The sequence below is a fragment of the Podarcis vaucheri genome, assembly GCF_965113315.1.
Source record: "Podarcis vaucheri genome assembly, chromosome: 9".
NCBI classification, from domain to species: Eukaryota; Metazoa; Chordata; class Lepidosauria; order Squamata; family Lacertidae; genus Podarcis; species Podarcis vaucheri.
In genome coordinates this window covers 10,244,343-10,256,806 of record NC_138767.1, presented here as the reverse complement: position 1 = coordinate 10,256,806, position 12,464 = coordinate 10,244,343, and the positions used below count along the sequence as shown (strand labels likewise).

At 45.1% G+C, this 12,464-nt stretch overlaps 1 protein-coding gene and 1 long non-coding RNA gene across 9 annotated transcripts in view; one reads left to right on the top strand and one right to left on the bottom strand.

Moving 5' to 3' along the window:
• SLC4A4 (solute carrier family 4 member 4) overlaps positions 1-12,464 on the top strand; it is a 188,823-nt gene that overhangs the window by 55,232 nt on the left and 121,127 nt on the right. For all 7 annotated transcript variants that reach the window (XM_082236334.1, XM_082236336.1, XM_082236331.1 and 4 more), the window contains one exon: positions 3,431-3,601. In XM_082236334.1, the coding sequence (XP_082092460.1) occupies positions 3,431-3,601 (171 nt within the window). The remainder of the gene's footprint in view (positions 1-3,430; positions 3,602-12,464) is intronic.
• Positions 1-12,464, bottom strand: part of LOC309540160 — a 57,428-nt gene that overhangs the window by 8,069 nt on the left and 36,895 nt on the right. The gene's annotated exons all lie outside the window — the stretch shown is intronic.

Below are 12,464 nucleotides of genomic sequence, written 5' to 3'. Positions count from 1 at the left end.
GCAGGTGGTTCTGTTCCTTACCAAGCAGTCTAGCAGTCCTGTCTAGAAGGCGGAACCTGCTCCACCTGTTGACATCTACAGGACCTAGGTGATGGAGGAGGCGGGTCTGTCTCTTGGGTGGCAGACTGAGTGGGTGGAGCATTTCCCTCTGGAGAGGTGGGGCTAGACCCAGTGTCTGATGACTCTGGGGTGGGTTGAGTGACAGGTGCATGGTAGTGTCAGAGGAAGGCTGTGTTAGAAATTAGCCAGGCGCCAGACACATTTTGCACCTGGCTATTGGCCACTTGCAACCAGGTGAAGGTGCCTGGGTGCTAGGATGGTGCCTGACAACTGCACCTCTGGAGTTGCATGCCTGGTGTGTGTGTGTGTGTGTGTGTCATTGGATCTTGACTGTTTTCACACACTTAATACCACATCCTGTACAATTCTATTCGTTATATTTTATCTGCACAATCGGAATGAATTTCAGGAACCGAAATGCTTTTCCTGTGCAGCATGAGCAGGAGCAGTGAACAACGTTAGCAGTTAATTGTTGCAGCTTGTCTTCGCTTACCCCCCGCAACCCCACTGCTCTGCTCTGCTCACCATTGTGAAGAATATTCTTTTGTTAGGAATGGTCCGTGTTGAGAAAAATAGGTACGAATAGGCTAATAATAATAATAATAATAATAATAATAATAATAATAATAATAATAATTTATTTGTACCCCGCCCATATGGCTGGGTTTCCCCAGCCACTCTGGGCGGCTTCCAACAAAGATTAAAAATACATTAAAATGTCACACATTAAAAACTCCCCAGAACAGGGCTGCCTTCAGATGTCTTCTAATTGTCAGGCAGTTGTTTATCCCTTTGACATCTGATGGACATATGTGGACTGTCCCTAGATCAAGTGACTCATCTTCTTCAAGTTCTCAGAGTTCTTAACCTAGCTTAAGGTTGTCATCTGAACTAGCCAGATCTTTAACTGAGAATCAATCACAGTCCGTCCGCCATTTGAAAAAGAAGGCTGGCCCCAAAATGGCACCTGAACCTTCCATTTTGGTGACTGTAACCTTGGTTGAAGGAGCCATTTGGAGCCTAGCTTATATATCTGAGGTTTTTTTTTTTAACACTGGAGATCGGCTCCCTGTGGAGAGGGAGGCAGGGTGAGCAGGCCTTCCCACTGTGACAGGTGGGGCAGAACAGCAGGTTGGTGGGATTCTCCCACTTGAAGAACCTTCCCCAAGATCCTTGACGAACCACCCTTCTCCATCGTCACAGAGTCAGTGTGCCCAGAGTACGACCTAGGAGACCGGGGTTTGAATACTCACTTGCCGTGAAGCTTGATGGGTAACCTCGGGGGCCACTCCTTGCCTCTTTGCTTAACTTACCTCACAGGGGTTGTTGTGGGGATTAAATGAGGAGGGGAAGAGTTATGAACATCACCTTGATGTCCTTGGAGAAGAAGGGATATCAATGCAATAAATAAATAAATATTAATAATACATTGTCTTGACTCGGCCAGGTCATGAGAGTTGGCGCATACGATTGTTTCCAGTCACTCTGAGCCCAGTAACCGAAGCGATTTTGGTTTGAAGGAAAGCGGCTGATGGCACTTAGAGATACCCAGCTGCTGCTTGAGTTTATGAGACGCACACCTTCAGATAAACACATTTCCATCACTGCCGGTGTATGTTTGTTTATCTGCCGTTCTCCGCCCTAAAGCCTTGAGAAACGAGTGGGTAAAACCAGGATTATCTGGCCACATCAAAGATACTTCATGTTTGTGTTCTATGTGAAATTAAGGCAAGCAGATTCACAGTATGATGGGTCATCAGATTATGGAGCAAACGTCTGACTAATTTTTTTATAGGTGTTTTGCTTTGACACTAAAATGCTTTCAGCATTTCCCTCACCTAGGGAGGGACCATTGCGGACATTTTTGTGTGTGCTCCTTTTGGCTGAAGACTGGGATAATGGTGCATCAAACAAATCATAAATAAATCTCTGTTGGCTAGAATGCACATTCATTTTTAAAACTGGAGCGCTTCTTCTTTATTTCTTGTATTAACAACATCCATATAGTCCGGCAACATTTTAAATATTCTTGATAATCAGGTCCTGTGTTGTCATTTCTTTGAGATTGATAAAAAAAGTTCTAGTCCTCATGAGTTTAAAAGGAAGCTTGAAATGCGAAGGCAAAAACGGGGGGGGGGGGAATGTTGATGGACCCATTTTTATGGCCATCTGCATTCATGTTGCCTGCTGGGAAACCCTGTATGTGGAGCTGTGTGCAAGGTTTGACTTTTGGCACATGGGTTTTTTGGGGGTGGGTGGGTATGAGAATGCTACATCCCCACCCCCAAGTCAAATTTCTTGCACATGACAAATTCATTTTAGGAAGTGGGGCACCTTTCAAGAGATGTTTTCAAGTGTTCTTCTTATGGTCAGCATGTACCCAACAATCATGGGGACAGGCACGCAAAAAAAAATTTCTAAAGGCTAGCAATGTGCAGTGTTTTAAGTTGCTGTGAAAGCCAGGCTCTTTCAAAACTGGGGCTGAAGAAGTGTGATGTTGGATGTGGAGCTGCTGGTGAAAATGGCAGCCCTGGGCCAAGTTCTCTTACCACTGCGTGTCTGACATGATGCCATCATGCATCATGGATCCATTTTTTTTTTAAAAGGACATTCTGACGAAACGTTAGAGAGAATTTTCTACTAGTAAGAGCTGTTTCACAGTGGAATGGTGGCGTACCATCCTTCATTGGAAGTTTTTAAGCAGAGATTGAAGGGACGAGGGTGGCGCTGTGGGTTAAACCAACCACACAGCCTAGGACTTGCCAATCAGAAGGTTGGCGGTTCCAATCCCCATGACGGGGTGAGCTCCCGTTGCTCGGTCCCTGCTCCTGCCAACCTAGCAGTTCGAAAGCACGTCAAAGTGCAAGTAGATAAATACGTACCGCTCCGACGGGAAGATAAACGGCATTTCTGTGCGCTGCTCTGGTTCGCCAGAAACAGCTTAGTCATGCTGGCCACAAGACCCGGAAGCTGTATGCCGGCTTCTTCGGCTAATAAAGCGATATGAGCGCCGCAACCCCAGTGTCGGTCATGGCTGGACCTAATGGTCAGGGTCCCTTTACCTTTACCTAAGCAGAGATTGTATGGCCATCTTCCAAGGATTCTTTAGCTGAGATTGTGGGGGGTTTGGCTAGATGACCTTTGGGATCCACTGCAATTCTGCAGTTTTATGATTCTTCCCCACTTCTCCATTCCCCATGGCTGGTTTGTGCAGGCAAGGAAGTTCACATGCTGAGAATGATACGCAACCTCTTTGTTGTTCTGTGCCTAAGAATGATACTGTTTTGTGCTGATTACATGGCTGAGATATATTGCTGCTTTTCAAAGCATTCTGAAGATTATTAAAAAGCAACATGTTTATGCGTCCTAGGTCATCATACAGTCTACATTGGGGTTCACGTGCCTAAGAGTTACCGAAGGCGGAGGCGCCACAGAAGAAAGCCCAAGGAGAAGAAAGAAAAGGAGAAAATCTCTGAAAACTCAGACAAATCTGATGTTGAAAATGCCGACGAGACAAGCAGCAGCATCCTCAAGCCACTCAGTGAGTAATGGGCACTTTTTGCAATGTTTCTCAGGGAACCACAGTACAAATGGTGAGGGCTCTTTATGGGAGGTGTATAACTGAAATATGTGGGCCAGCAGAATTATGCAATGAAAAATGCTCTGAGTCCTTGCGAAACTCCACACACCTTAGACCAGGTGTTTGCGAAGATGTGTAAAACTTGATTTGCCTTCAGAATTGATTGAAATGATTTGATTGAACATTTTGGGTTTTTGCGCACTTTGAAATTTTATCTTTTTTGATAACAGTCGAGATTTGTGAGTCAAAAGGCTACATCTCTCAAGATGTCAGTTATGGATTGATTTAACAGAGCCAAGATTGGGATAGCAAAGATTGAAGGTTCAGTGTTTTCTTCCTTCCACGGATCATGGCTTCATAGTCTTTCTCCTTACACAATTTTGCAGGGTACAGATATGTATTTCAGTGTCTCTGAGCTAGATAAATGTTGTTTGGGGGAACTTCTTGAAGTATCCTTTCATTTAGGATACAGTCGTACCTTGGTTTTCGAACACCTTAGTTTGTTGGAACTCGAATGCCGCAAACCGGGAAGTAGGTGTTCCAGTTTTCAAACTTTGCCTCGGAAGTCGTATGCCTGGCCCAGCTTCTGATTGGCTGCAGGACGCTCCTGCAGCCATTTGGAAGTCGCGCCTTGGTTTCCTAACGTTTCGGAAGTCGGACTTCTGGAACGCATACTGTTTGAAAACCAAGGTACGAGTGTATTAAATGCACAGGGTATTCTCACCTCAGAGAGGAGCAGCCAAAAATTACTAGTCTCTCAGCTGAGTCAGTGGAATGGCTCTCCTTCTCTACTCTCCCTCTTCATGGCATGGCTACTTCCAGGTAACAACTGAGGGAGGATCCCAATGGATCTCGCTTCTCATGTTGACCTGGATTTCTTTTTCTCCATCTGCTGCAGCCTGATGGAATGGGTGGTGCTAGCATTTTATGCAAATTCACGGAGAACAAGACCCGCCAGTGCCTAGTAGTCCCAATAGCTAGGTGTTTAGGAGCGGTGCCACAGTCAGAATACCAGATGCTGAAGACAAACGCCAGCCAGCTTTTATGTCCACCTGGTGTCACAAAACCCCCACAGGGCTGGGGCTGGCAGGCCTCTAATGCAGGAGGAGCAGGAAGAAGAAATGGGGGATGGGGGGGCTGAGTGCAGTGGGATCTCCCCATTTTGTTCAGCTGCTTTGGAACGGGGGAGCAGGGATCCTGGTTCCTTCTCAACCTTCCCATGGAGCAGAGAGCCTCATTGGAGGCTAGGGAGGGATGTGAGCAGCCAAGGGGGAGGCAGGAGGCAGCTGTGACTGAACAGGAGCTGGAGTAGATGCAGCCTTAAGGCCCAGAACCCAGGTACCTCATTCGCAGATGTGAGCAGACCCACCCACACCAACAGAGCCCATGCACAGCAATCCTGGTATTTCCTGCAAGGCGAGCGAGTCTCTTGTGTGAGCACACCATGCCTCCTCTTTGAAAGCTTGGCAGGCAGGGTGTGGAAACTTGTTAGGACATCTTCATTGCTTCTATCTTGTTCTGAACTTCTTGCCTTGTTTCAGAACTCCTGAATCGGAACTCCTGAGCTTCATTGTCTGCTGCTGGGCTTATACTGTCACTTGCTTGAATAATGCCTCTTTCTTACATATAAGTAGGAGCAGTTGCCCATGTTTCTGTGTTGGGTGGGAGCCCACCAGAGGCATTTTAACTTGCTGTAGTTTGAAACTGGGTTATGGACTAGACCAGAGGCACAAGCCCAGCACAGGGAGCAATAATTACTCCACGTTCCTAATTGGCTCTTAATCAAACTTCTAGGAGGCAAAGTGAGCAGGTGGTCTTGGATTCCCCACCCCACTCCGGGCTTAGAGGCCAGCATTTTCCATCACCTATCAACTGTGAATAAGCTGCAGTCTCTCGGGTACTTACTGGTGGGATATGCTTCCCTCATAACCATACATAGCTTTGGATAGTTGTCCTTGCTGTAAGGAAAAAGTAACTGAAAGTCCTGCTCTCCACCTGGCACTGTTATTACTGTGCAGTCTGAAAGATTTCAATGCAACTGTCTTGTTCCTTAAGAGTTCCAAGAATAGACTAGCAGGGGCTGCTAGTTCACAAGATTAAGGGGCGATGGGATGGATGCTGGTGTGCATCAGGCTTGCATAAGACTGATTTGCTCAAGACTGGCTTCAGCCAGTGCTGATTTAACAAGTGATGAAAAATCTCCCGAGTTACAGTTCTGACTGGGAACCTAGATGCAGATTTCACCAAAGGCTTTCAGAGTCCCTAGATCACATCTACAGAAGTGACACGCAGCCCTTGTCTAGAAGGGGCTGGAGGGTTTGTTTTTATCACCGTTGCCCATTATTATGCCTTTACTTGGAGGGTAAAGCGAACAAGAAAATTATCTGCTTGAAAGCAAAGTCAATGCAAATAAAATTTTTCCTGCACTTGTAGCGGTTGCTTAGGAGCAAAAAGACTTCTGTAACATAATTGGAATTCTTTCAGGAATCAGAAGTAAAATACAATTAGCAGATCTATAGAGGAGTATTTTAAATTTGCTTGGGTTCTAGCTGCGTTTAATGCAAAGGATTCAGGGCTCCTCCACACTGTCATTCCACTTCATTAGTTGTTCTGGGATGCTTCTCCAGTGTTATTGCATTATTGCTGTCTGGGTGGGCACTCTTGCACAACAAAAGAGGGGCCAGCAGCCAACCTAATCACCCCTTGAAGATTTGTGGTATAAAAAGTTACAATATTTCACCAGGAAGCTACGGGACGTGCACCATTTGGAAGAGAAGCAGTATGTCCACCCCAAAACATTCACAGGTGCAAACAGTATTTAAAGCAGGCTGTCGTATGACCTCCCTGTCACCATGAAGGATACAAACAGGGCCTTTTTTTCCAGCTGGAACGCAACAGAACTCAGTCCCAGCACCTCTCAGGTGGGCGCCATTGCCCTGATAAGAGAGCAAGGGTGAGTTCCGGCATCCACTTTTTTCCTAGAAAAATAGCACTGGTCACAAATAATCATGAACGCCCACTAAAAAAGGTGACCAAGTAAATTGCTCTTGTAAGTGTGACTTGGATGAACAATGAGAAGCAGAAAGTGCTTCAGTTATATTTATGACTAGGAAAAGAATGGGGAGGGTGCGTGCGTGAGGGAGAACTGTTCTAATATGCCCACATTTGACGGAGACACAAATAAAGATGATCAATTCTGCCTATTAAAATGCCTGAAATAGGAGCCTCTTCCAAATGGCCTCCATAGGGCACTAGCAAATCAAGTGAAAAGGCTTACATGTCTATCTTCTGGCCCAATCGAGACAAGTGTTTGTGTGTGTGTAAGTAAACAAAAAGGTGTTGTTTGGCTGAGGGGCAGGTATCTGCATAGGAAATCCTGTTGATTCAAGGCCCGTGCTTTATTTTGTTCAAAGTTCTTACCCTGCTTTTAAAGCCTAAAAACTGTTCGCTTCCCCCGTTACTCCTGCCATTGCGTGTTAAAGGCTTTGTGGCATCTCTTGTGAGGAGGACTCAAAATTCTCCCCTTCCATGTAGCAGAGGGAGCTCAGCCTTAAAAAATATATGTGCGACTCGCACATTCCTCCTTTGGCACTGCTTGCAAAATTTATTTCCCGTACTGCCGCCACATGTTAGCATCCAAAGCATCTCCGAGTACGGGATTGTTATCTCACAATATTTGATCTTGTTTTCACGGGCACTTAAGCGATTGAGCTGAAATGCTGTGCATATGGCTTTGGTTTCATTTTTGAAAAAAGTAATGGTCGCTAATGTGGATCTGACTCAGCTACTCAAATTAATCTATGGATTGCTATACTCTGTGTCTCTGCGGGGATTTTTCCCTCTCCTCCTGGTGAGTGTGTAATGTAACCTCTGCTACTGTCTCAGCGGTAGCCGTGTCATCTAAGGCCTGAGGTTAATGTGCAGCTTTTAACATTTGTGATTGAAAATGCTGCTTTCCCTGGAAAGTAAATGCTACATAATCTGATTAGGCAGAAAAGCTAGCGTGGCTCAGACTCTTGTTTTTTTGGAAGGCATCCTTCTGCTTGGCTGCATGCTTGCTGGGTGTTGGAGAGTACCTGCCTTTAAGGAATGGGTGAGAAAATTAGCAGTTGAAGATATGTAACAAATTCAGTATTTGGAATTGCTCATAGGTAAGAGATGCCAGAAAATCCATTATCAGTTGAAAAACAACAACAACTGCTAAACCGCGTGGCCCTTATGTATACAGATGGTGTTTTGCGGTGGTTAAGTGTCTGAGTATCTAAACTAGGCATAGGCAAACTCAGCCCTCCAGATGTTTTGGGACTACAATTCCCATCATCCCTGACCCACTGGTCCTGTTGGCTAGGGATGATGGGAGTTGTAGTCCCAAAACATCTGGAGGACCGAGTTTGCCTATGCCTGATCTAAACCATGGTTAAGGATCTTCCTTCCGCAAGTTAGGAGCAGGAAACCATGGTTTGAAGTGGGTTATATCTGAACCATGGTTTGAAGTGGATTTTTGTTTCCTACTTGCGCTGCACCAAGCATACCATGGTTAAAACCAGTTTGTCTACTTTTCCAGTCTCTCTGCTTGCAAGGTGATAACCTGGCCACTATGGTTTGTCCATAATCACACTGTGTATGCACAGACTTTAGTTTGGGAATAGTCCATGTGGCGCCCTCTTCATGATGCTAGACTCCCAGGCAGCACAGTAAATCAGTCGTCTGAAATGATGAGAACTGTTGTCCAGCGACATTGGTAGAGTACCTTGTTGACTCACCCTGGCTTATAGCTTAATTGTAGTTCACTGTATTTTATTTAAAGCTGCTTTTACCCCCACTCTTCATGCCAAACTAAAATAGATGCAATCACACAAACCCATTAATACATGTGGTGATGTTGACAATCGTGGGTCATTTTGACCTTACTTTTTTTATTTTTGGATAGTCAGAGCCAGGGGATTCACTGACATTTCTGGTGTCTGAAGGAACACTAGTTCGTCTCAATTATCAGGCATTATTTACCATGTTGTCTGTGGAGCAAGCCAGCACAACTCATGACCTACCAAGCAGAGATGTACCCATGATAACCCTGTCTGCTTATTTTCCTACCTAGGAGTGCATAAACAGGTGTTGTCTAATACTTAGGAAGGGGCATGTTAGATAGCTGTTTTCAGTGTGGATGCTCACTAGTAGTACAGGCTTGCTGTAGAGATTACCATTGAGCACAATTGACTTAAAGTGGGAAGGACCCTGTAGTAAACATTTCATTGCTGTGCTTGATCTTTGCTGATCAATTATATTTCCTTTAAAAGCACAACGCTTACCAAATGTTTCTTCATCTTCAGCCCTCCGATAAGCAGAAAATAAAATTTTCTACATAAGGAGCTGAGGTGCTGTGAAAATGGGTTGGTTCAGACATAACACTAAACCGCTTCGAGGTTTGTTTGCTTTTAAAACAATCAAGCCGTGTTTGAATTTTATGAAATGAAGAAGAAACAAACCATAGTTTAGCGGTGCATGAGCAAGCTTCAGTCTTGTTGAGTTTCAAACCATGGGGATATTAAACCAAAAGTAAGTATTAATGAAGGTCTTCTCTCAGCTTTGTGGGACAAGGAAGGGGGTATTTGAAATTCTACAGCTGTGCAGGAGGAGGAGAAATGTGGAAGCCCAATCCATCACTTGGGCTCTTTCCAACTTGTGCACATAGTGGTAAACCATGGTTAGCATTCTGTGTGAACCAGCCCAATGAGGATGAGCTATGGCAAGCCATGAGCTCCCCGCTTCCCTCTCCTTTGGTGTGGCTGTGAGGAGGACATGGGATGCATCCCCTACTGTTTTAGATTAATCGTAGTTTAGTGTATATTATGCAAACTCTAAACTGCCATTGTTAACTATGGTTTGTTGAAACAAGGCAACTGCCTAAACCATGGTTGGAAGCTGGCCTGTTTCAGCAAACGATAGTTAACGTTAACCGCGGTTTGGTTGGTTTGGGTTAACTTAAAAATGAAACTAAAGCTTCTGAGCTCCTCCTTGCACTGTGTTAGAGTAGTGAGGGGCAGAGTGCATGAGGCTGAGTCACCTTTCTATGGCTTAGTATTGCATGTGGAACCAGCTTAATGTATGCAGAAATATTAAAGGCTTTCTGAAATACTTCATCTTGGGAGCTGTGCCCACTCATGCTCTGATTTCTCAGCCAACTCGTCGTAAAGGTCCTGGTGTGCCTTTTCATTTTGGGCTGTGCTGTACATCTCATGTATGCTGCCATTTGAACCCAGTCACCTGGCTCTGCTTGACCTTAAATGAACTCAAAAAAGTGTATAGCTTGTCATCTGAGAGAGAGCAACACAAAACACGCTGTCTTTCTGAGCTGTAAAAGCCAAGTTCGCACACCTCTGTAGCAGAGGTTCCTGCTTTGCAAATACTTCGCCAAGCCCCCTCCTCCTGCCCCCACCCTGTCTCTGGTATGTAGGGCTATAGCCTTGGTTAATTAATTAATTGGTTGGATTCGTTGATTGAAAACTTTCTAATCGACTAAGAAGCAGTCCCTGATCAACAAGGCAACCCATTTCGTTAACCATGTCAATTACAGTGGTACCTTGGTTCTTGAGTTTAATTCATTCTAGAAGTCCGTTCAACTCCTGAAACGGTTCGAAAACCAAGGTGCGGATTCCGATTGGCTGCACTCAATTGGAAGTCGCAGAAGCTGATTGGACGTTCGGCTTCTGAAAAACGTTTGCAAACTGGAATACTCACTTCGGGAGCCAATTTGTTCAGGACCCAGGCTGGGTTCGACTACCAAGGTACCACTGTACTCTTTATTTAAATTCTTATAAAATATGAGATAGCAGGCATTCTCTCTAAGAGGCACCACCACCTTCACTGTTAAACAGGAGGGATTTCCTCTTCTGAGATGGTACGTGCAATTAAAATGTGCTCTTTGAGATTAAAAACTATGAAAGTACTCTGTTTTAAAATTCAGAGCTAGTCTTAACACAAGCATACATTTAATCAATTAAGCCTTTTGGAGAAATCAGCTAAGGTCGCAGTCTTTTATATTGAATGCAGTGGGACTTATTTCTGAGTCCAATGTGACCTCCGTTCTTCTAACTGGAAACCTGTAGAATGCTTCCAAAACGTGCCATGGGGGAATTAAGAGCTGGTTATATTTTTGGTTTTAAGAAACAATCAGGTCTTGGGGCCATTACAGCAAGCAATAATTTCTCAGAGGTTACTATATTGTTATGGGCAAACCATTAAGTGATTAAATTTCATGTGGACATTTGCTCCCTGCAGAGCAGAAAATTGGCTATCCCCTTGTCTGCTTCTGGGAGGGTGCGTGGCAGCTAGTTGTGTTGCTTCCGGTCACCTGGGGCGTGGGGAGGGAATGCCCCCACTTGGCAGGGGCTGTGGATTGATTGCAGCAGCAGCAGCAGCAGCATCATAATCAGGGATACGATCGGGTGGCTTGGCCAGCAAACCACCTTAACAGAGCTGTTGGCAATTCAGTAGTGCTGGGAACTTGAGCCGTTATACCATATATGTAATGGAGAACGCATCGCATAAATGAATCATTTCACCGATCATTTTCGTCTCCCAGGCCGATTGTTTTGTGGGTTTGGGTCTACAAAGGAAATTACTTCATTTGTGTACTGGTTTCATTTCCTCCATTGCCACCCCACACTTCCATTTGCTTGAAGCTGGACCTCACCCACCTTTCCCTTTTCCCGTTTGGCACTTTGTACGGCTTTTCTTTGTGATGGAAAGGGGTGCGGGGGAAGGAAAGAAATGAAAATGCTGGAAGGCAGCACCGAGCTAGCCAAGCAATTGGCGGACTGATTGAGCTGGAAAAGGCCACACTTGGCTTCCATTTTTGATTCACTGCCCTCACGCCCTCAATTTTGGAAGGCCTCTGATTAAAGTCTTGTGGTGGGTGGCTTTTGAGAGAGGCTGTTAGGAAGATTCCTTGCATCTAGTCAGGCCATTGACCTGCCTAGCTTAATACAGTGGTACCCTGGGTTACAGACGCTTCAGGTTACAGATGCTTCAGGTCACAGACTCCGCTAACCCAGAAATAGCACCTCGGGTTAAGAACTTTGCTTCAGGATGAGAACAGAAATTGTGCTCCGACGGCATGGCGGCAGTGGGAGGCCCCATTAGCTAAAGTGGTGCTTCAGGTTAAGAACAGTTACAGGTTAAGAACAGACCTCCAGAACGAATTAAGTTCTTAACCCAAGGTACCACTGTATTGCCTACATGGATTGGTCTCCCAGCTTTGAAATCACCTCTCTCGCACAATATGTTTTATGTCATCAATTGCAAAGGAGAATCTGATATCCCTCAACCGTCCCGATTTCCCCGGGACACCCTGGAATTACAGAAGCCATCCTGGCTTCTGATTGGATTCCAGAATGTCCCATTTCCCCCCTCCAAACTCAGGGAGGAAGATGAACTGTCTCCTGCAGAGGTGCATTGCTCTCACATGAGTAAGTTGGCTCTCGCAAGAGCGTTACACCAAAAGATGCACATCTTGATTTTTGCCACTGGAATTTGGAGGGCATGGAATTTTCACCATACATCACATCAGATCCAGATTCATGGTGAAATCCGTAACCACTTTCTCTGCCTCATGCTGCTACCTGTTCCCACCCACCCAATTAAACTCAACACCTACAGAGATTTATAAGAGCACCCACACTAAGGGGAGCCTCAGGGTTTATGTAGAATTAAAGCGGACAATGCGTGTCATGTAAGGATTATAATATGTTTGTTATTTTTAGGTCTCTCTGGATAATGCCCCTTCTATTTATAGGTCTGCAGTATTGCTTGCTGCGTTCAGAGT